The sequence below is a fragment of the Clarias gariepinus genome, chromosome 12, assembly GCF_024256425.1.
Source record: "Clarias gariepinus isolate MV-2021 ecotype Netherlands chromosome 12, CGAR_prim_01v2, whole genome shotgun sequence".
In the NCBI taxonomy this organism is placed as follows: Eukaryota; Metazoa; Chordata; class Actinopteri; order Siluriformes; family Clariidae; genus Clarias; species Clarias gariepinus.
Window position 1 is genome coordinate 27,417,563 of NC_071111.1, and position 25,085 is coordinate 27,442,647.

Below are 25,085 nucleotides of genomic sequence, written 5' to 3' on the forward strand. Positions count from 1 at the left end.
AACACGAGTTTAAGTGCATGCAAGGTTTCGTGTGTAACTTACATCTCATATATCAAGGAACAAAAGACATAAGCATGTTATACACAGACATATGAGAAGACCTTACACGTTAACGCCACAAGCTCTGTACAGATATGATTTTTCTTCTTCCTCTTTGTCTTTTGGCTGTTCCCTTTCAGGGGTCGAGCGAATCATCTGCCTCCATCTAACCCTATCCTCTGCATCCTCTTCTCTCACACCAACTAACTTCATGTCCTCTCTCACTGCATCCATAAATCTCCTCTTTGGTCTTCCTCTAGACCTCCTGCCTGGCAGTTCAAACCTCAGCATCCTTCTACCTATATATTCAAAATCTCTCCTTTGAACATGTCCAAACCACCTCAATCTGGCCTCTCTGACTTTATCTCCAAAACATCTAACATGGGTTGTCCCTCTGATAAAATCATTCTTGATCCTATCCATCCTTGTCACGTTCAAGGAGAACCTCAACATCTTCAGCTCTGCTACCTCCAACTCTGCCTCCTGTCTTTTCTTCAGTGCCACTGTCTCTAAGTCGTAGAGTACAGATATGATTAAAATAATGTATGTAAAAAATTTCCAGAGCCAAAGATATTAATCCTAAAGTAGAGCAATTCCTTATTATAAGCGGGCATCTCGCAACCGCTCCAACAACACTGTACTAATTTACACTGGGTTCTGAGAGGAGGACAAAATAATGTGTAAACTAATGAGTTTTTTTTTTTGTTTTCACCACGTTTCAGACTTGCTGTTTGGCTCATGCAGCAATATACTGTAAATATACATACATCTGCTGAGAGAAACAAAATATAAGACTCGTATGATCACAAAAACATTGGCTTTGAAGTAAGTCTTAAATTAAACAAAAAATCAGGTAATGAAGAGTGTGTCATTGTGTCTCTCTACAGGTTGTATAATTGTGGTGTCTCAGATGAAGGCTGTGCTGCTCTGACTTCAGCTCTGAGATCAAACCCCTCACGCATGAGAGAACTGGATCTGTCCTTTAATAATGTAGGAGACTCAGGAGTGAAGAATCTTTGTGCTGTACTGGAGAATCCTCACTGTAAACTGGAGACACTGAAGTAAGAACATCTCTCTGAAAGTCACATGACCTGCTCCTCAGTAAGACACATTCTCTAATAGTGAGACTGAAGCAGAAGTTTTAGGTTGATCATCAATGTCCTGAGGAGGAAGATTGTTTCTTTTCACTGCACACTGATGATTTGTCACAGAGTCTTTGGGTCAGATGTACGTATGTGAGAAGCTGCAGAGCAAAACATGACTTGATGTGACTGCAGTGTGTCTGAAATGACTGTGAAATTTACTAAAACACTGTAACTAATCACACAAACTGCACCTGGGACACAAACTAAATGCACTGTGTGTGAGCTGTAGGGTTTAAAAGCAGCAGGGAAATGCAAATGAGAAACATTTTATTGGTCTTAAAGCTGAAATAATGTTTATTTTGTCAGTGAACATTCTAACTGCTGTAAAAGGGTTGCCAGATCTTAATCATATAAGCAATTTTAAAACCATGCAGTCTTCCTTAAAAGTTCTTTCACTGAGCTCTTAAATATTCTTGATTTATTTTGTCACTCACATTTTGTCACAAATAAAGAATATCTATAAATAAATTCACTGACTCAAATACACTCATACAGTAACACAGAGCTGAAGTTGAGAACAGGATCAATAGGTGTGTGTATGAGAGGAGATCACAGTGCATGATCACTACTGTATGTTTAATATAGAGAATGTGGAGTTACATCTCACTTTTTTTATACTGTTTTGCTTTCTGGGAGGGCACTGCCACCTTTATGAGGCTGAAACATGCCTGTGGTCTGCCAGATGAGTTGAGTCCCAGGTGCTCCAGCTTGGTGGTGAGTGTTTTCAGGTGAATGAGAGGACAAAACAGGTTCCAATTTCTGGAGCACGCTCGTAAGTCGGATTTGTTCGTCAGTCGGGAACAAAAATCCAGTATTTTTTACTCTCCATTAGATTTATAATTCAGGAATATTTATTTATGCCCTGTGATAGATTGGTACCCTGTCCAGGGTGAACCACGCCTTAAGCCCCCCACGACCCTGGATACAGGATAAAGCAGTATAGATGATGTGAGAATAATTATTAAACAATCAATAATCAGCAAGTAATCTAGTGTACACAAGATATTAATATTATTCATTCATTTATCTTCCTTATTCTGTGCACAGGGTCACGGGGGGCTTAGAGCCTATCCCAGGAAACTTGGGGCACAATGCGGGGTACAACCTGGACTGGGTGACAATCCATCACAGGAAAAAATTAATAATAACTCTTTGTGAATATAAGATTTATTTATATTGATTTATACTTCACATCATATCCTTTAGTTTAAGAGATTTGCTTTTCACCATGATTGGATTTTTACTTTTTTTGATCATGCAATATACTGTAAATATAGGGGAGACCGGGGATGGTTGTAACACTTTTTGCTTTACCACCTATAACTCACAAAATTTTTGAGCTAGAGTTTTTAAACTTTTATACAAAATACCCACATTTGTTTGCTACAAACAGCACTAAATCAAATCTCTGCAAGAATATCACAGACCTTGTGAGTTCATGACAAATACATGGTGTTCCTTTGTTACAACCTACCCCACCACCGGGGTAGGTTGTAACACATGCTGGGGTGGGTTGTAACAGTTAGACAAAAGAAGCAAAAACATTGACCACACCATGCTGTATGCTTCAAAAAGAGGTTTTTATTGAAATAAAAGAACAAGACCACTGAACAATGTCTTTCTCTCTGTGACTGACCATAACTCAAATCCACTTTAAGTTTGACTCAGGTGCTGTGTACCTTGGTGTGATTATTGATTCCAGCCTTTCATTTGAAGCTCATGTAGATAATATTACCAGGATAGCATTCTTTCACCTCAGAAATATTGCCAGGATGAGAAATTTATTGTCGCTAAATGATGCAGAAAAACTAGTTCATGCTTTTATCACCTCTAGGTTGGACTATTGTAATGCCTTACTGTCTGGTTGTTCAAGTAGGTGCATTAATAAGCTTCAGCTAGTCCAGAATGCAGCAGCGAGAGTCCTCACTAAAACCAGAAGATATGACTGAAGTGAAGTGAAGATCCTCACTGACAGGCTGAGGTTCCGCTTCATGAAGAATGTAAACCAGTCAGGCTCTGCCATCTGATTCTTATCCCATGATTGAGGATGTTTTATGTTATATACTACTGCCAGTTGATCTGCAAACTTTTTGACCTAACAGAATTTGGAATAGAAAACCTGAGTACATAGACACAAAAAATGTTTCCAATTGTCTGACACTTACGCTAGTATTCAGTTCTACTCTGGCCTCCAATGGCTAACCTGTCATATGCTTACCTCACGTGGAGTCAGTCCATAATACAGGTCTGCTGCCTGAGTCAAATAGCCAGCCAGCACCTTCTCCTGCACCTCAGAGAGAACTTTGTTGCTACTGCGGTAACCTACACTTGGAAGATCACTGGACCCCAGGTCTCTCAGCTTCTGAAGTGATTTGCAGTATCTGCTCAATGTTACATGGCAGATCCCATGTGCCTTCGCAACTGACCTGACTGACTTGCCCTTCTTTGTGACTTCATCAGATGCTGTTGTTAAAACACTGGCAGGCACACCTCTTTCAGTTGTTTTTTTCCATTGTCTAGGCATTCTTTAAAATTATTAAAATCTGGAAACTGTCCTTAGTTGTATGTAAGGGGATGGTTGTAACACTTTTTAAAGACATGTTACAACCCACCCCACTCCTCTTAGCCATTGTTTAGCTAGCTGTAGTAGGAGAGTGGTTTGAAATTAGCAAGGGATAAATGAATCACATTTTACCTAAGAAACTACAATTTAATCAAATATAAGTTATATGATTTTATCTGCAATAGTATAAATACTAAACAAAATATAGTCTTGGTCAAAAAAAGTACTTTCTTACCTCAAAATCTGTTTTTTAATAATAGAATCTGCATGTATTTGTTCCCAGCCTTGATATCCACCATGTGGGTTTAGGGAGGAAGTGGGTAAACACTGAAATGATGATATGACTCTTATCCTATCCCTGATTGGTGGAATTGGGGGTGTTAAAACTCTCCCCATGTTACAACCATACCCGGTCTCCCCTACAGTACACACATCTGCTGAGAGAAACAAAAAATATTATCATTTTCATTGCATTGTTAATTAGAATAAACAGGTGATATTTTAAATAATATCATTTTACAAACACAACAGCTTTAAAGTGAATTTTAAATAAAGATAGAAATCTGGTGATGAAGAGTGTGTCATTGTGTCTCTCTACAGGTTGCGTGATTGTGGTGTCTCAGATGAAGGCTGTGCTGCTCTGACTTCAGCTCTGAGATCAAACCCCTCACACCTGAGAGAACTTGATCTGTCCTGGAATAAAATAGGAGACTCAGGAGTGAAGTGTCTCTGTGCTGTACTGGAGAATCCTGACTGTAAACTGGAGACACTGAGGTAATATCATCTCTCTGAGAGTCACATGACCTGCTCCTTAGTAAGACACATTCTCTAATAGTGAGACTGAAGCAGAAGTTTTAGGTTGATCATCAATGTCCTGAGGAGGAAGATTGTTTCTTTTCACTGCACACTGATGATTTGTCACAGAGTCTTTGGGTCAGATGTACGTATGTGAGAAGCTGCAGAGCAAAACATGACTTGATGTGACTGCAGTGTGTCTGAAATTACTGTAAAATTTACTAAAACACTGTAACTAATCACACAAACTGCACCTGGGACACACAAACTTAATGCACATGAATATCTATAAATAAACTCACTGACTCAAATACACTCATACAGTAACACAGAGCTGAAGTTGAGAACAGGATCAATAGGTGTGTGTATGAGAGGAGATCACAGTGCATGATCACTACTGTATGTTTAATATCGAGAATGTGGAGTTATTACTGCGAAGGAACCAACATTTTTGGTTTTAATGCTGGTTCGTCGCCATATGGGATTTTTGACACAGATGTGCGGAGAGTGACAGAGATATGGATATAAATCGTTTTTAAATTTGAATATTTACACTTTTTGTCATATCTTTTAATTCATGATTATAATTTCGTCATGTTTCAGACTTTTCTTGATTGTGCAGCAATATACTGTAAATATACACACATTTACTGAGAAAAAATTAAATATAAAACTTCGTATGATAATGTTTAATTACATTGTTAATTAGAATAAACAGGTGATGTCATTCAGAATAATTATATAATTTTACAAACACATCAGCTTTAAAGTAAGTCTTATATGAAAATAAAATCTGGTGATGAAGAGTGTGTCATTGTGTCTCTCTACAGGTTGCAGTTGTGTGGTGTTTCAGATGAAGGCTGTGCTGCTCTGACTTCAGCTTTGAGATCAAACCCCTCACACCTGAGAGAACTGGATCTGTCTATTAATAAAATAGGAGACTCAGGAAAGAAGCTGATTTCTGCTCTTACAGATGATGAACATTACAAACTACAGACACTGTCGTTATATAACTGTTCAAAAAATTAAAAAAAACCAACAATTTAATGAATTCACCATTTCTGTTTAGTCCCAGTCATATAAGATTAGCAGATTAGAAGTTTTATCACTGTGTTTTTTATCCAAGAATAAACTAATGCTTTAATGTTTTGTGTTTAGTAAAGTTGATTTGAAAATCATGTGAAGTCAGAAGACAGGGAGTCAGTCAGAGTCTACAAAATGTCACAAATGAGTGCATGAGAGTGATTGTAAATGAACATCTCGTCTCCTTGTGACACCCTGCTATCTCTGACTTCATACTGCTGCTTTTGTTTGAACAAGATGATCTCTGCTTTTCCCTGTTTCTGGAAGCAAACTTCATTCTCTTAAAACGTTTCTGCTACAAATATTGTATTTAAGCCGCCACTTTCCTCACTCTGACACTTCTTCCAGCACCCGACCTCCACACCGTGTCTTCTGTCATTCCTGTAAAATTCACCTCAGCTTGTTCTTAAAGACTGCACTTAAATATAAATGTAAAACAAGAGCTAAATGACTCAGTAGTGTTGATTATTTAAAAAGCTCCAAAGCCTGTGATTGGATAAGAGCAGTGATGTGATGAGTAAATATCTGCTCATGTTCCTGTTATAACACAGATGTTACTTATTACTTATTAATAAAAAAATATATATTTTATATACAGTGTGTGATAAACATCTTTGTGTGATAAAGACTCCAGTGTTCCTTCATTTTCATGTGGGTGATAGAGAACATGATTATAAACACATCATTCATTTAGTTATAACACATTAAACAGACTCAAAGAGACGTGAGAAGTGTGTGTTCCTCGTGCACAGTGAATCACGGACTTAGTAAACACAGACAAGTGGAGTGACACAAGTTATCAAATCTGTCAGTTCTGTTATAAAACATCAGCCTTGCTGTGGTCGCTGCTTGTCCAAACACATTCATGGACCAAAAATAACTGTTGTATGATGCATGTTTGAAGGGTCATGTTATTGTTCTGTGTTTATTATTAGTATTTTTTTTCATACTGTGTTATGTTTTTATTTTTATTATGCATATTGTTGCTGTTTGTTGGCCTCACAATTAAAATGATTGTATTTAAGTGCTTACAGTGTCCATAATTTAATCAAATACATAAAAAAATAATGCCATACATGTCAATATTTTTGTTTAAAGTAGGTGAAGTGATGAAGGGTTTCAGCTGTGATGTATGGAATACTGGGTGGATCCTGAGCGCCGCAGGTGCCGTAGGTGAGAGAGTTAATTTGTAGAGTGATGCAGTATGGTCCCATGAATCTGGGTGAGAGCTTCCGTGATTCTGTGTCTAGATGTAGGTTTTTGGTAGAAAGCCATACCTTGTCACCAACGTTGTACAACCGTCCCGGAGGGTGTCGGCGGCGATGCTGGGCGACGTAGCTGGTGTTGGCACGTTGGATAGCGATGTTGGCTTGATTCCATACCCGCCGACAACTACGGACCAACTAGTGGGCCGATGGTACGTCAACCTCCGGTTCTTGATGGTTGAACATCGGAGGCTGGAAACCATAGCAAACCTTAAATGGGCTTAGGCTCGTAGCAAAGGAGACGTGGAGATTGTGGGACAGCTCAGCCCATGTGAGGTAGCGGGCCCAGGAGCGCTGACGATCGGAAACAAAACACCTCAGGTAGCGCTCCAGCTGTTGATTGGTATGTTCTGTCTGACAGTTAGTCTGGGGTGGTAACCGGATGACAGACTGCTGGTGGAATCGGTAAGACGGCAGAAGGCCTTCCAGAACCGGGCGGTGAACTGGGGCCCCCTTTCCGAGACGATGTCTTTGGGGAACCCATGCAGGCGGACTACGTGTTCTAATATCAGCTCAGCGGTGTCCTTGGCTGATGGGAGTCCGGTGAGAGCCACCAGGTGTACGGCTTTGGAGCAACGAGACAAGGAGAGCAATGCGTAGCCGGTCGGTGGAGTATTTGGTGGAATTAAACTCAGCCATCAAATCCAGGGCTGTTAAAAACACACTACACTTCCCGTCTGTTCCATCCCATTTCTCTGGAAGTGCAAGAAAAACATCAGAAGGAGGGGGGTGGGGGTTGGTGCGGTGCTGCAGCCGCCGCGACGGGAGGCCGGCTAGCCGCGCTAGCAACAGCCGCTTGGAGATCCGCATTCTTCTGTCTAAGCTCCGCAACCTCGCGGCGCAACGTCTTGTACACTCTGGCGCAGAGTAGCGAGTTTAAAGAGGAGAGATGTACAAATTGATGCTAAACTAAAATCTCACATGCCTATTATGTCTACTGCCATTGTACCTTCAACTTTAACTCCTACTATACCACAGTACCAAACTTTTAATGCTTAGTCTTAGCCACTTGTACCTGCCAAATTGGAAAGACTTTGATGAAGAAAGTGATCCCATTTCCTTTGTGGAATGTTGTGAAGATTATCTTGCCCTGAGACCTCTTACTAACTCTGAGGTTTTAGCCTCTCTTAATTCAGTTTTAAAAAGAGCAGCCAAGGATTATTTGCTGACAGAATGCAGATCTTGACCTGGAGCCAATTCAGGGAAACTTTCTTGAAAGCTTTCTTGAATGATGACTTTGAGGCAGAAGCTGCTAAATTCTTGTTGAAGAGCAGGGCCCTAAAGAGTCTATTCATGATTTTGCCTACCATTACCGAACTCTTTGTCTACGCTGGAAGAAAGAGATGAAGGAAAAATAGATAGTCCAGTCCATTTTAAGAAACTGAAATTAATAGCTGGCCAGTCTTTTGGGGGGAACTGTCAAAGAAGTCTGCAAGTTGATAAGGATTGGAACACAAATCTAAAGAGATCTGGAAGAATCTATAAAGTAATGGGAAAACAGGCAAATGCAGATATACGGAAACAAGAATTTCAAACTGATAGAAACAGTAATACTAAGTCAAACCCCACACATATCATTCAGCCTTTTCATTCAGCCTGTTCATCATTTCAGAACACTTTGAGGATGGTGAGCCAACCACTGGTAATCCGTGGAAGATATTTTCAGGCTATGATTAACAGAGGGAGTTCACTGACTTATGCAAGAATCCTGTTGGAATCAGTTGAAGCATAGGGAACATTTGGAGCCCAGTCATGGGCAGACTTTTCAAAAGGCAAATGGACAAGTTTTAAATGCCTTAGGGGTGTGGTGATATTATTGTGAAGTACAGCAGAGGAAACTTGCACTGACCTTTTATTTAATGAGGGATGTGGATCTTGTTGCGCTTATAAATTTTAGGAATGGATTTCCTTATGTTGGCTGGAATTTGTTGGGATTTTCATAAGGCTTAGTATATTCTGTCTGCCACAAATGAATACTAGGAAGAAACATTTTCATTCTTTCCTGTTTGTTCTACTAATGCTTTGTTGTCCTTCTACTTAGCCTTACCCATATCAGAGGACTCACCTGAGACCCACTCACTTATCAATCAATTAATCACTAAGGCAGATACATCTTTGGAACTAAAGTCACAACTGAAACAGCTCATGAAAGATTGACCCACAATATGCACACATGAGATCGGTCATACCGATGTAGTCAAACATTGCATCATAACCACTAATAAAGTACCTATTCATCGGAAAGCCTATTGAGTATCTTCTGAGAAACAGCACTTCATCGATCAAGAGATAAAAGATGATGCTTAATAAGAAAATAATTCAGCCTTCAACATCTCCCTGGCTGCTCCAATTGTCCTTGTACCCAATAAAGGTAGAGGACAAAGATTCTGGTTGACTTTAGGGGATTGAACCCAATGACTCTACTAGACACATATCTTATGTCATAGATACAGAATATCCTCAAGTCTCTTTATTGAGCTGCAATTGTCAGTGCCCTAGATCATAAAAGTGGGTATTGGCAGGTTGAGCTGGAACCTGAAAGCATCCCCAAGACTGCTTTTGTTAATTCACCAGGTTTTTTGAATTTCTTTCTTTGCCTTTTGGGCTAAAAAATGCTGCTGCTTCATTTCAGCGATTGATGGAGTTGCTACTAATGGACGTAAAGGGAAAGAGCTGTTTTGTTTACATCGATGACAATGTGTTATATTCTAAGAAGAACATTTAACCCACTTACATTTAACCCACTTACATTTAACCCACTTTACTGTCTTTTTAAAGCAGGGCTCATGCTGAATCTCCAGAAGTACAATCTCATGCAGAAGTCTTTGTCGTTCGTGGGACATGTGGTATCCAGAATAGAAGGCCAGGGGTAGCTCAGTGGTTAAGGCATTGGACTACGGTTCGGAAGATCCCAGGTTCAAACCCCACAACCACTAAGTTGCCACTGTTGGGCCCTTGAGCAAGGCCCTTAACCCTCAACTGCTCAGATGTATAATGAGATAAAAATGTAAGTCGCTCTGGATAAGAGCGTCTGCCAAATGCCTAAATGTTAATGTAAATGAATTCAAACTGATCCGGCTAAGGTAAAAGCTATTACTCAGTTTTCTGTCTGAAGGAAGTATATCGGTTTCTGTGACTTGCAGGATGGTATCAAAGATTTAACACTAGAAGCGCCGCTCCAGTGTCACCTACATTTAACATGATTCACCGGTCATATTGTTTTGAATGGGAAGCTGTCGCTGACACACAATGATCGCTAGATGCTGCTTTCACCCAAAGCAAATAGTTTAGCTACAACGTCAACTTGCACTTGGACAATGCGGCATTCATTCCCGCGTTGATAATCAGCAATATTTTATAAGGAGATTTAGGGATTTAGCTCTTCTTAATTTATAACATTTGGAGAAAATTCATTAGTTCGTTCATTCTATTTGAAGCTTTTAAACTACTTGGATTTTTTTTAGTGTGACAGTGCTTTAGATGGAGCAGGAGCAGCGATTTAGTCCTAAACTCGCTTCAGTGAAGTTATTGCTAAAACAATGTAATGACCCCTCCTGAGGATATAAAGCTTTATTATTGTGTTTAAAATAATCAGATCTACCACAGCAGATAATAAACTATGCTGTGTCATAACTGAAACAAACACCATGCTTATGTCTTGTTTCGTTCAGTGTTGCTAGACAACGGACCACGCGCCTAATCAGTGGAAACGTTGTGCGCTTGGCTGCAGTGTATTAGAAACATGCAGAATGTTTTACTGTTTATGCACACATAAGAATCATGTAAGAAAAGCGAAGGAAATGTGGAAGTGATGTGTGACCACTTAATTACTGTAGAACTAAACCAAAGATTTTGGTAACTAAACGGGGTTTAACATCTGCAAAGTGACACTAAACAGCTGAACAGCTTCACTTTTACGTTTACCTCTGAGTGTAACATGCACATTATGCCACGCACACACAGACATCAGAGGAAGGTTCATGACAGAAAGCTAGACCGTCGTAGTGGCATAGCGGAGGTCGCTCCCCCAGACGTTTTTTGGGGGGGGCGCTATCACCATCTCGCCCGAGCTGGCGGAATGGCTGGAGGACAGCGAGGAGCAAGGGAAGAGAGAGCTCTTGCAGAGCTGGGAAGGCTGCAAGCTGAGCGAACCGGCGGACTGGCTGGAAAACAGCGAAGAGCAGCGAGAGAGAAGAGCGCGGCAGAGCTGGGAAGGCTGCAGACTCGCCATTCGGCGGACGCCGTTCAAGGGTGAAGCAGCGGGGAGATACACGGTCCCAACCACCATCCAAGAGGCACGGGCCGAGGAGGCCTGGCAGGACGGTGATGAGGACTTAACGGAGGAGGACTACACGTTGTTGGCACAGCTAAACCGAGAGCGCATTTCCGACCTGCGGGAGCAGGTGGCACTACTCCAAAGGCTGCTCGTCCAGGTTCGAGAGAACTGCGATGTAGCTCCGGACACTCTCCCTCTCTCTAATCTGGACGACGCGCTCCTCCTCCCGCTCCTGACTGTAGTCAACGCGGAGGTCGATGTGCCGCGGCTGCCAGACACGTCTACTCCTCAGCCGCCGCCTCTGCCAGACGTCGTGTGCGGCGCTGCCGATCTGCCGCCTCCGAGCTGCATAGACACCGAGCCAGCGCTTCAGCCGGGCTTCGAGGACGGCCTACTGCTTCCTCCGCCGCCCGGCTTTGAGGACATCGCTCCAGCTCTGCCGTCGCCGCCCAGCTCAGCGAGCGTCGCTCCAGCTCCGCCGCCGTCGCCGCCCAGCACAGCGAGCGTCACTCCAGCTCCTCAGCCGCCGCCGAGCGTCGCTCCAGCTCCTCAGCCGCCGCCGAGCGTCGCTCCAGCTCCTCAGCCGCCGCCGCCGAGCGTCGCTCCAGCTCCTCAGCCGCCGCCGAGCGTCGCTCCAGCTCCTCAGCCGCCGCCGAGCGTCGCTCCAGCTCCTCAGCCGCCGCCGAGCGTCGCTCCAGCTCCTCAGCCGCCGCCGAGCGTCGCTCCAGCTCCTCAGCCGCCGCCGAGCGTCGCTCCAGCTCCTCAGCCGCCGCCGAGCGTTGCCCCAGCTCTTAAGCCTAGCCCACGAGAGGGGATCGACCGCCTCGGTGTTGGAGGTCCGGACTGGGACCGCTGGGGAGGGAGTCCGGGTCCTCCGGTAACGCTCCGGAGGAGCGTTTTTTAGGGGGGGGTACTGTAACGGTTAACCCCTAGAGGGCGCCAAAACGCCTGGGTTTGTTTTGTGCTTAAATAAAAGCCGTATACTAAACCGCCAGCTCGCCCCCTGCACATTATGCCACGCACACACAGGCATCAGAGGAAGGTTCGTGACACTGAGAAAAAAAGCTGTATTTTGTTTGTCTGTTTATATATTGAATTTTTATAACAGTATATATATATATATATATATATATATATATACACACACACAATATGTATATACAGGTCCTTCTCAAAAAATGTGCATATTGTGATAAAGTTCATTATTTTCTGTAATGTACTGATAAACATTAGACTTTCATATATTTCAGATTCATTACACACAACTGAAGTAGTTCAAGCCTTTTAATTGTTTTAATATTGATGATTTTGGCATACAGCTCATGAAAACCCAAAATTCCTATATCAAAAAATTAGCAAATTTCATCCGACCAATAAAAGAAAAGTGTTTTTAATACAAAAAAAGACAACCTTCAAATAATTATGTTCAGTTATGCAATTAATATTTGGTCGGGAATCCTTTTGCAGAAATGACTGCTTTTATGCGGCGTGGCATGGAGGCAGTCAGCCTGTGGCACTGCTGAGGTGTTATGGAGGCCCAGGATGCTTCGATAGCGGCCTTAAGCTCATCCAGAGTGTTGGGTCTTGCGTCTCTCAACTTTCTCTTTACAATATCCCACAGATTCTCTATAGGGTTCAGGTCAGGAGAGTTGGCAGGCCAATTGAGCACAGTAATACCATGGTCAGTAAACCAATTACCAGTGGTTTTGGCACTGTGAGCAGGTGCCAGGTCATGCTGAAAAATTAAATCTTCATCTCCATAAAGCTTTTCAGCAGATGGAAGCATGAAGTGCTCCAAAATCTTCCGATAGCTAGCTGCATTGACCCTGCCCTTGATAAAACATACCAACACCAGCAGCTGACATGGCACCCCAGACCATCACTGACAATGGGTACTTGACACTGGACTTCAGGCATTTTGGCATTTCCCTCTTCCCAGTCTTCCTCCAGAATCTGGCACCTTGATTTCCGAATGACATGCAAAATTTGCTATTATCCGAAAAAAAAATCTCTTTGGACCACTGAGCAACAGTCCAGTGCTGCTTCTTTGCAGCCCAGGTCAGGCGCTTCTGCCACTGTTTTTGGTTTAAAAGTGGCTTGACCTGGGGAATGCGGCACCTGTAGCCCATTTCCTGCACACGCCGTTACACAGTGGCTCTGGATTTTCTACTCCAGACTCTCTCGACTGGAATCGGTCCTTCTCCACAATCTTCCTCAGGGTCCGGTCACCTCTTCTCATTGTGCAGCGTTTTCTGCCACACTTTTTCCTTCCCACAGACTTCCTACTGAGGTGCCTTGATACAGCACTCTGGGAACAGCCTATTTGTTCAGAAATTTCTTTCTGTGTCTTACCCTCTTGCTTGTTAAAGAAAGGCTTTCTTTTTTGAAGCGTGCCTGATGGGCAGAAAGCGCAGAAACCCAAGTAACAGCTAGTCATTCCAGCTTGCCTACAAAAAGACCTCATTGCATCATCCTACACCTTCGTAGGCTCAAGACTCTACTGAGGTTGGTAGACATCTGTTATTGGCCCACACTGCGCTCTGACATCTGGAAATACTGCAAAGAGTGTCAGGTTTGTCAACAACACAAACCTTTAATTTCTAAACTAACTGGCCATACGCAGTCAACACTGGTAGAACCTGGACACATGCTAGGGATTGACCTCATGGGGCTATTTCTAAAAAGTTCTAAGTTAAATGAATGGCTTCTTGTTGTTGTAGAATACTGTTCAAAATGGGTGGAGTTGTTACTCCTGCAGGTGGCTTAAGCACCTCAGATTGCTTGCATGTTGATAGAGTTTTTTATTAGGTGGGGAACCCCAATGTATTTATCTCCGCAGTCTAGTATGTACTGTAAGTGTAACAGGTTCGACCCCTTTGTGCACGGGTGCACTTCTGCGCAGTTCGCTTACGCTGATTCTATTTTCAGGGGTTGGCCAGACCGGCCCCTCCCAGCTTTTTCTGTGGATGCGCTGTCGGTCAGGAGTCCTCTTTGACAACTCCCCGCTATGTTTTATAATAAAAACTTCAGCTATGCCCGGGCTCAATTAACGGAGATGGCTCACAAGCTGTGTCTAATTCCATGGCCCCACTCCTTTGCACACTTGCAGAAGGGGAGGCCGCTTAGCTAGCGAGCTTCAGAGTGAGCGAGCCGCAATATTAGATTTGGGTGCACTCCCATCACAGTCGGAAGCTGTTACAATGACCCTCCCTCAGCTCCAAGCTCACGGTCGATGCTGGCACTGCCAAGTTAGACCCCAGGCTCATTTGGGACTCAACCCAAGGTCCGTGCCAGGTAGCCCCATGCTGCATTCACCACCTGTGTAAGGGGTTTGACCCTTTGTGCATTGCTGGCACCACAGACACACGAACACGAGGCGAGGTCTTACGGAAAAAGGGTAATTAAATTTAGGAAAAATGGGGAAGGAAAGGATTAAAGGAGGGAGGATGGAAAGAACAGGGAGGAATTTTGTGCAAGTCCAGGTCTGGTGGGCAGTGCCCTGCTGGCATGCGGGAAAAGGCTGGTGAGCGGTGGGCAGAGTGGCAGTGTGGGCCTGCGTGGACAGCAGCTTTTGTGCTGTTCAATCGCGCTGACTCTGTTCTAGGGGAATGGCCAGTCTGGCCCCTCCCAGCTCTCTTTGTGGACACTTTACAATGAGTAGAACGTGTAACCTCCTTGTGGCCTTTTTCTCCTCAGCAACGGAGTCATGATATTCGGCTTTGTTAAAAGCTGAAGAGCTGTGGGAGCACAAGGCTGTCTTTATTGTAGAGATCAAAGGTGTACTCGCCTCTGTGAAGTCCCTAGGGACTTGCTCCATTGCCCCACACACATGCTGCTCTTTCGCGTTCTTGTGCGCGTCGCACTCTCCGCTTACAACCCAATAGCAGCAACCCAATAGACCCCGAACTACTCCTTCAAACATATGCACATCCCAAGACTAACCTCACGGAAAGGGTCAACCATACTTTTCAAACCCTGATCTCGTCCTACTTTTAAAACCACCATCGGCACTGGGACAGATGGTTGGCAGAGTTTGGTTTTGCCATAAACATAGCTTGGCAGAAAAGTATTGCATTTACTCTAGCTGAAATTGCGCTTGGTAGGAAACTTAATTGACCTTTAGAGAGAGCCATTCATAGACCTCCTGACCCAGACAGTCCAGCGTACCCCATGTTGAAAGACAGAAAGAGCTGATAAGGACTGTGCAAAGGAACGTGAAATGAGCTCAGCAATGAGCTCAGCAAAGCAAAAAACGATACTATGTAATATTTGTACACATACAAATAGCAACACATGTAGACCTGCATAAAGGGCAATACATAAATAACCAGAGACACAGAACCAGTCCTATATATAAAAAAATAAAAAACATATTTTAAAGATAATGGAAAATAATTATTAAAGAAAATGAATTATAATGGGAAAAAGCTATGAGCGCGAGGAGGAGTCAGATAGCGAGGTGTATGACGTAATGGTACAAGATAAGAGAAATGTAATTATAATGGGTAAATTTACTGGAAGAAATTGGAATAATTTGTTAATATTTCCAAGGCTGGAGAAAAAATTGTGCAGGAGATAAGATAAGGTGTGCATTTTAATTGTATTTGTGTCGCTGTCCAAATACTTATGGACCTGAATATATACAATAATGTCATTATAAATGAGGAGTGTTTCAATGTGTGTGAGCATGACTTACTTAATGGCAAAACATCACCAACTCAAAAAGCAGAACAGATACTGCGTCCAGATACTCGGGATACTCGGGCTCGAGCTGTGACACATACACACATACATACAAACACACACATACACACGCACTCTGTATTATTTGCCCAGACAATCACATTTTGTACAAATATCTTGCTTATAGGTTATGTCCATACACAGATGATTCCTTCGTTTTAAAACTACTTTCATACTTTCTGCCACTAGGCTTTTTAAATTTATTTCTTATTGCTTGGTCGAGTCTCTTTTTAAATGCTAAGGTAACCAAAGGGGAGGACCTTTTGTCCCTGATTATACGCTTTGAAAATTCTACTTAGAGGCATCCAGTAAAGCAATAACACAAACAAGACAGATTATAGTGTTGTTATCTCAAAAGCACTTCTGAATGGTGTACAAGGTAGTGATGTGTCGTTCATGAATGATTCATTCTTTCGAAATAATGAGTAGTCTCAGATAGTGAGCGTGCATTGCGCAAAGCATCACAAAACCTCCGCAGGTTATGTACAGGAAACAGAAATGAGTAGTTACCTCTCGAGTCTTGGTCCGAATCGTTCATTCTTTTGCCACATGACTCCCATAGACACCATGCAGTGCATTACACAGGAAACATAATTGAGCGGTTCTTCTAAAGAATCTCTTAGTCCGAGTCATTCATCCTTTTGTTGTGTGACTCCCATAGTCGATATGCAGTGCAGTACACAGGAAACAGAATTGAACGGTTCTTATGAGTCTTTTGGTCCAACTCGTTCTTTCTTTTGTCACGTGAATCTCAAAGATGCTAATAGCGTAAAGGAACGATTAATTTAAACCAGAAAATGAGATAAGATGTGAGCTGCTTATTCTGTTTATGATAACATGTCCTTAGCTGCATTGTAATATTTTCATTACTGGAACATGTTGGGGGTCTGTTTATTGAAAAAGTAACATTTTATTTTATTTCTAAACAAAAGTACGAAATGGACTAAATGACTCAAAAATAGATTCCTACATTTCGATGAATGAGATTTCAAGAACTGAATCACCAAAATGATCCAAACATCCCACCACTACTGTACTGGTAATCAGTACAAGATCGAAAAAGTCTGAAGAGGAAAAAATATGTGATGTTGTGTATGGTTGCCAGAACAATGCCACTGCAAATACACATGGTTTTTAAAGCTAAAGGCAATCCAACTAAATATTATATTATATTGTTGTTATTTTGGGGAGGCAACGTAGTTTCTGAACGGTTTAAATGTATACACACTTACCTGTACATGGTAATTATTTTATCATTGATAAATGTTGTCTCAGCACTCCATGATTTGTTTTATTCATTTGTATTTTATTCACAGTGTTCTTTATAGATATCAATTCATCCCCGGCATACTTCTTGAGTTAATGTCTGTATGGTATCCTCTCAGTTCGCTTCTGCTTCTCCATTTTAACGATTTAATGTTCTTGAAATCTACTTCACCCCACCTTATGTTTGAGTTCTGAACAGCTCACCATTACTACACCAACAAAATATCGCCTCAGTGACATCCAAGATACAGTAATAAACACGTGTCTGTCTAATATAGAGTGTAGAATGGCGACCTCTTGTGGACAAACAGCAGATAAGCAGCGCGTGTTCTGTCTGGAGATAAGCTTCACAGCAAGGCAGCTCAGACTTTTTTGAAATTATATTCGGCTAAATCATACAGAAATAAGAGTGGACATCTTAACAAAATGATGGCAAATAAGTGTAGAATAGTTAATACCTACACAGCTAAAGCTAGCTCAACTTTAATGTGCTTTACAAGCAAAGAGTGATTAAATCAAACCTAGGTCCCTCTGTTAAGCTCCTTCTTGATCTGGTGGAGAATTCTAATTGAGAGTTTCTTGTTTTAAAACCTTGGTTAACAAAGGTGTTAGGATTATCGTGAAAAACAAGGCCTGTAAGGAAGAGTTACAAATTGAATTAGCCTTCATTTACCCATAAGGGGAAAATCAGGGGTGTGATTCATTGGGCTACATGTGTTTCTATACATTGCTTCAGCAGCCCTTGATTAAATTAAACAACAGTAAAATGTTCATAATTAACCTAAACAATAACGAATTTGTCCTCTAGTTTGCTCCTAGTAAGCGTATCGAGGTGTGGTTGATACATCAAGCAATAATTCTACTTCTTCTTCGAATTAATTTTAAAACTTAACAGTTTGTATAGGGGACATGTCTTAAACCTTACAAGCGTCCAGTAGTTATCAAGTAAACATCCTAAACTAAGAGACTTGCTTCCTGGGGATTTTATGAAGTGATCTGTCTACTTCACTCCATCAACAACATGGCATGTTTACACTCATTACATTTATAATTCTTATATTGCAATATCTTGTTTTGCTTTTTACTCACATTACAACTGCACTGTTTTTAATTGTGTTCATTGACACACTTTCACTTTATGTACTGTAGTTTAGGATTCTTTTTATATTTTCTTAGAAATGTGCAGTCTCTGTTAATTGTGTTGTTAATAGTCATGGAAGAATGTTTTTTAAATTTCACTACAGTATGTACTGTAACTACTGCATGGTTACAATAACAATAAAAGACACTTTGGTTTTGACTTTGGCTTATCTAAAAACATGTATACCTTAAAAAGAAAACACTGTATATTTATTTAGTATATATTTATTTGTTTTAATTATTTTAAATTTGCTTCCTCTTGCTTTTTGGATTCATACCAGACTTTAGCAAAATGGTCTTTGTGCATGTTTCTACTCTTACTTTCACTATTAAACATAGCTGAAGTTTTTATTGTAGATTCTTAACCATGCAACTTTACCAAGCATTTAAGTGCTCTCCATTTGTATTTATTTATTTTTTTCACAAAGGTTCAGTGCTGTCCTTATAGGTTTTAATAATGTGTTAAACATTTATTTAACCGATTCCAGTAATTTCGAATCTACTTATAATTTTTTTTTTTTTTTTAGTTTTCAGTGCTTGACACTTGACACTTCTGAAATAGTGACTTTTTTCATGGCAGCGTATCTTTAGCAATTTAAAATCTTGAATTTATTTTGAAATCTTAAAATTTCAAAATTTATTTCAAAATTTATTTTGAAATCTTAATAAATTTTAATTAAAAGTCAGTTTAGCAGTTAAAAAAACAGATTATTTGAATTACAGCAGTAAATAATTAGTTGTAGCTTTTTTTGTTGTGAATAATAACAATTTTAAAGCCAGCTGTTCTAAAGCTAATGAAGTTATAAATATGAATATGAACTGATTCAAAGAGTGGACTTCCAATTCCCGATTGACTCATCACCTGTAATGAATCCTTTTTTCTAAAGTGAAAGTGTTTCAGCATCGAGTCCATTTTGTGGAAGTGTTGGAAAAGTCAAAATACAATCTTTGAAACAAAAACTGAGATATTAATGTAACACAACAGGGCCGGGTGACTAAAGGTGAGTGATTTATCTATTATTAACAACTTTATATAAAAACAATGCAAACATGATATATTGTAAATAAAACTCGCGTAAAACTCAGATGTAGAAAATGTGTAATGTCTCGGGTACAGGTTCAACCTGAAACAGGTATTGTCAGGTTTTTGCTGTTTTTGTAAAAGTAACAACGCTCTACCAGACGACACACTGTAATGTGCTGCACTTCTTACAGTAGTTTTAAAAATAAAATGTTAAGATGAAAATTTGCTATAAGGTTACTTTGGTACAATACTGTGCATCTTATGGCAATGTGTATATTTATTATTGTGCCCGCCTCAAACAAAAAGGAGTAAAAAATTACAATGTTTAAATAAAAAATTCATTATGAATAAAAAATAATGCTATTTGAAAGTGCGACAAGCAATTTACAAAGATTGCGGACAGGTAGCCACACGTTTTACAGCAGATTTTAAAGCAATATCTTACATGACGTGGACATTATTGAAATAAAACTATGATCTGTATATTAGAAATAAAGGACAGGCAACTGTTCTTATACAGTAGTTTCTGTTTTAACATCATTTTAAAGCAAATATATGGACTTAAAATAGCTTCTTGTTTGACTTTTAAAAAAATCAGATATATTTTAATATTGTAAGCACATTAAAGAAAAATTATGACTTATAAAAGAAATAATGAGCAGGTTAATTAATATTAAAAATAATTTTTAGTTGCAGTTTGGGTTTTCAGGTGCACTGTTTCATTTCAGAGATCATAAGTAATTAATTAATACGTTCCTTGGTAATGTGTTAATGTGTTTATGTCAATAACTACCTTTTTTATCTGTGGTAATGTAATACAAATATTATTTGACAACAGGACACTAAGGTCAAAGGTCAAATAAATAATTGTTCAACAATGATGAGGGCTTCTCTAAATGAAAAAGGGGGGGTCAATTTATGTATTTATTTATATTTTGATTTTTTGGTATTTTTCTAACACACATCAAGGACAGCGCTATTCGCTTCTTTCATTGCATGAGCTTACAGACGACTGTTGTGGGCATAGAGCCATGACTGATGTGAGAGTGCAGATTGCTTCCTATATTAATTTATTTTTTTACGCACATTAAAAAAATATGTGCAGCAGAAAGTTAAAAGATGCAAAATCATAATATCCAGTAATGGGCATTATACAGTTATTCTCAGTTGCTTTAGAACATTTCTTGAATAATCCTGAACATTCACAAAACTGTCAGTGCATTTCTCAGAACAATTATTACAAACAGCACAACACAATGTATAATCTACAAAAGCCTGTAACTTGGTCAAAATCTTAATCTGTCTCTCAAAATTAAACACTTATGTCAGTAAACATGTCAGTGGCATCAAAATAAAAAGTCCTTGTATCATTGTTTATGATCACGGCAATAAAACTGCTCAGTCATCTGGTCAATATAACAGTGTACTCTGTACTTATTATCTGATCAAAACTATGGCTAAGGTTTTATGACAGAACTGCTTTTATCAAAACTATGTTCGCTTGTACATGTTTATAATGTAATTTGCTGACAAATGATGTCTTTGTGATATACAAAAGAAAAGACAAGACTGTTTTTCATCACTGCACAGCTCAAATAAAAACAAAATAATAAATTAACAGTGAACATGGGAAACATTCCGTAGGCAGAACTGTACATGCAGTGCATTATAGGTAATTACAGTGCTATTATTCTATACTTTCTGACTTGGCTATCTGTCAGGTCACAGATCACATTAAATTAAATTTTTCACATCACATTAAATGTTAAAATAATATTTCAGAATTACTTTTGAACCAATAGATCACATGACCTAAAAGTTATTTTAAAAATTCAAATATTTCTATTAAACAGTTACAGTTCTTAAAAATATTTATATTCAATAGGAAGAGGTGTGTCTGCTTGACATGTAGTATAAATGTATGTCTGTATATTTATATCTATTATTAAAATATAATTAAGAGACAAATTATGGGTTTTGAATATACTGTAAATGATTGTGTCCTCTGTAGAAAAGTTAGTTTGGTCACTTAATGGGTGGCATACTGGTTAGCACTGTGGTCTTCCCCAGTGACCCTGTGTTAGGAAAAGTGGTATAGAAAATGAGAAAGTGAGTGGGAGGTCACATAACCTGAAGGTTATTGAAATAATATGCAGGTCTCGCGAGGGGCAAAACCACGTGAATGAAGTTCTGAACAGGCAGAGGCATGGTCACACAGAAATGCACTTGCCAGGCACTGGCGCTGTAAGCCTAATCAGAGTAAATGCGCTGGCAGCATGTTTATTTAAGGCCCTGATACCTTTGCACTTCGTGCAATCATTTACAGTAGGTAGCACCAGTAAAGGTATCAGGGCCAACGACAAAAACAAGGACACGACAAAGACAAGACAAAGGCAAGGTAAAAGACCCAGCCTTAGTCTTTCTTAGAAGCTGGCATTATTAAAAGAACAAGAGTGGCAAGCATCAGTCCAGCGTGCACTTTCAGTTTAAGTGCTAAGACACATACTGTAGCTTACATATGCATCCTCAACAAATGTGAATGTCCCAAGAGGATAAAAGTTTTTTTTTTTTGTTTTGTTTTTTAGAGACCCTCTCAGTTTTGAGGAGGTGGCGGAGCTTTGTTAGTATTTTGTTCTCAGGTTCTTGAGTTTGTTTTTAGTTTACTAATGAATTGTCCAATGCTACCTCCCAAGGGAAAGATCTTCCCGTGGTATAGAAAATGAACGTCACTGCTTAAGTCTGTCTTAATCAGTCTCCCAACCAATTTTGTTGACCCCCTCAGAAACCCTGCACAAGGGCTCTTATAAATATTATTACATCTCATGATGCAGGTCTCTTACCCACACCCTGTAACAAATAACATTATACATTTTCTATAAAATGTAGACTATACCACTGTTCATTAAATTGCTTACATTTAGCAGACACACATACCAGAGCGACTTACTTTTTTATTTAATTATACATCTAAGCAGTTTAGGGCCTTGCTTAAGAGTCCGACAAGGGCAACTAGGTAATTGTGGGGTTTCAATCTCGGACCTTCTAAACTGTAGTCTAATGCCCTAACCACTGAGCTATCCCTAACTCATGCGATAATTGTACCAAGTTGTAACTTAACTGACTGACAAATTTAACAATTTAATATAGTTATATTTTTGAAATATCATTCTTCATGAATGTGAGCATACAATGGAACCTTGGATTGTGAGTAACCTGGTTTGCGAGCGTTCTAAAAGACGAACAAAATTTTTGCATAAATTTACAAGTGAGTCTTGATTTACAAGTAACAAATATTATGTACTACGCATGCGTTACACTTCTTGTTTGGACGCCAAGCGTAATGTGATCACAACTGAGCCAATGGTACTTCTCTCGCTCGCGCTGCGGAATAGTGGGTAATTGTCTTCCATGCTCAGTCACAGTGCGCCTGCGTTAGTCGTATAGTTAACATCCATGCACGCACGTACTGTTCACTTTAACACTGTGACCATGTGTGTGCATAAGGCATCTTTTATTTTGTGTGCATGTGTGTGTGTGAAAGTCATTTTCCAATGTTATGTCCATGGCTCCAGATTTTCTGTGATCCTGTGAAGAAAACACACTCAGTGAAGATGAAATGGTGATAGATTTAGTGATTCCAGCCAGGTGTCCAGGCTGATTACTTAATTTTGTAACACAGATTTATTTATTTTTTATTAATTTTTTTAAGAATGGCCAATGTTCTTTAGGGCAAATATGTGAAAATTATTGTGTGGTAGTTTAACTACACATTTGTGTTTGTGCTTTCCAATAGTGTGATTCTTCAGGACTCAACTGTGACTTTTGAATCCTGTACTAATATTCAACGATGGAGACTCCTGATCTTGACACTGATAAAAAATGGTAATTTCAGTCATTAAATATTCATATCCAAATTAAGTGAGCATACAGTGTATAAAAGAAGTAATGTAAAAATGTAAATAATAAAGTGGTCATTATTATAGACAAAATAACAGTCACGATAAAATTGATTCTGTTCATTGCAAATAAAATTTAGCTTTCATTAAATTAACAAGATAAAATAATGTTGTGCAGTAAACTCCAGGAGGAGAGATCAGAATCAGCAGCACCCAGCTGTATCTCCGGAAAGAGTAATCAGTCTGTGGTTCATCCTGAGAAGTTTAAAGCTGGAGACTCCTCACCTCTACACAGGTAACGTCTCCTCACTGTTAATGTCACTGCTGAAGTCACAGTTAAAGGGAAATTTATCCAGATAAACAGGATGGCAAATTAAATACTAAAACTTTATATCTCTTACTTTTAATGAAACCACTATTAGTTGTTTAAACACTTTTTGTCTTAATTAGATTTTTATTTAAAAAAAATGTTTGTGGTACCTTTAAAATAAATGCCACTTGGTTGGACATGCCGATTGTGATGTAGGTACATTATTGTTTCTAAGTATGGCTTAATTGTCCAAAATCATTTTTGTTCGCTGCAGGTTATCTCACTGCTTAGCATAATTTAGTCACTGGTAATGCACCAAGCCAAAAGAGTCTTTCTTACATCAATACATCAAATTTCGATACATCAATATTTAACCAGGAAATCTTGCTATAATTAGTAGTAGGAGTTACTCTAAAAGAATTAATCTGAGACGATGGTTACAGATGGTTACCCCGAATAGGGAAACACTGAATGAACAAAGGATTAAGACCCTTAACTAAATTAATCGAATCATTAATTGAAAAAAAATGTCTTTATTTAATCATGACTTATGTACAACAATGCATAAATACATAAACCTACATTTAAATTGAAGGATATCTATAAAACTGGTCACAGCTGATCGTGCACATCCATTACTTCCGTCCCTCTTCTCTCTCTTACGTTCTCTCAAACACACACACGTTTCAAAACACTGTATTATCCATACTGCTCCTATTGTACTTAAAAAAATATGGACATGCAGCAGTTGTTGTGATGGTTAAAAATAAATATAATTAGCTGAAAACATCAGATGAAAGGTACATTTTAAATGTTAAGATAATTATTTTGTGAAAAACCTTTAAAAAAGGTTTTGACTAGACTAGATTAAGTGCACAAGGTTATCAAAACTATGCCATGGCTTATCCTTATCGTGATCAAAGCAAAAGTTTGCCGAATTAAATATTAATGTGTGTAACACTTTAATGAGTGTTCTATTGCTTCTCTGATAAAAGCAGTGAGGGCTCAGAGGGCTAAGGCATAACTTATAACTTATAACTTATTGGAAGATTGGCAGTTTGATTCCTAGCTCCACCAGGTTGCCATTATTGGGCCCTTGAGCAAGGCCCTTAACCCTATTTGCTCCCGGAGTGCTGTTTAATGGCTGACCCTGTGCCTTGACCCCAGTTATGCGGGGAAATGCAAAAGAAAGAATTTCACTGTAATGTTTATGTCACAAATAAAGGCTTAACTTAAAAAACACTTTTGGCCTTAGGGAATCTTAAATAAAATGTTAAATTAAACATCCATGACACTCCTGCACTTCTATAGCACCTGTAAAATGGTGGGCTCTATTAGGCAGCAAGTGAATAGTTTGTTCTGAAAATAATTGTTTTTTAAGCACAAAAAATGGGCAACTTTTTATAAGATAACTTTTATGAGATAAAAGTGGCTTTATTTAAAATAAGGCTCAGTGATGTACATAGGGATCGAAGGCTGGCCCCTCTGGTCCAATTGCACAGATGACACACTGTATTAAAAATAGATTAAAAAAAAAGTT

The 25,085-nt window shown here is 39.6% G+C and overlaps 2 protein-coding genes across 2 annotated transcripts in view; both read left to right on the forward strand.

Moving 5' to 3' along the window:
• Positions 1 to 5,996, forward strand: part of LOC128533827 (ribonuclease inhibitor-like) — a 42,000-nt gene extending 36,004 nt beyond the window's left edge. Inside the window, exons 5-7 of the mRNA XM_053508086.1 lie at positions 927 to 1,100; positions 4,348 to 4,521; positions 5,373 to 5,996. Of these exons, the coding sequence (XP_053364061.1) occupies positions 927 to 1,100; positions 4,348 to 4,521; positions 5,373 to 5,571 (547 nt within the window). The 3' untranslated portion in view covers positions 5,572 to 5,996. The remainder of the gene's footprint in view (positions 1 to 926; positions 1,101 to 4,347; positions 4,522 to 5,372) is intronic.
• Positions 5,997 to 19,226: 13,230 nt separating this feature from the next.
• The window catches only part of LOC128533833 (NACHT, LRR and PYD domains-containing protein 12-like), a 30,795-nt gene continuing 24,936 nt past the window's right edge, over positions 19,227 to 25,085 (forward strand). The window contains exons 1-3 of the mRNA XM_053508090.1: positions 19,227 to 19,316; positions 23,133 to 23,221; positions 23,414 to 23,530. Coding sequence (XP_053364065.1) covers positions 23,187 to 23,221; positions 23,414 to 23,530 — 152 coding nt within the window. The 5' untranslated portion in view covers positions 19,227 to 19,316; positions 23,133 to 23,186. The remainder of the gene's footprint in view (positions 19,317 to 23,132; positions 23,222 to 23,413; positions 23,531 to 25,085) is intronic.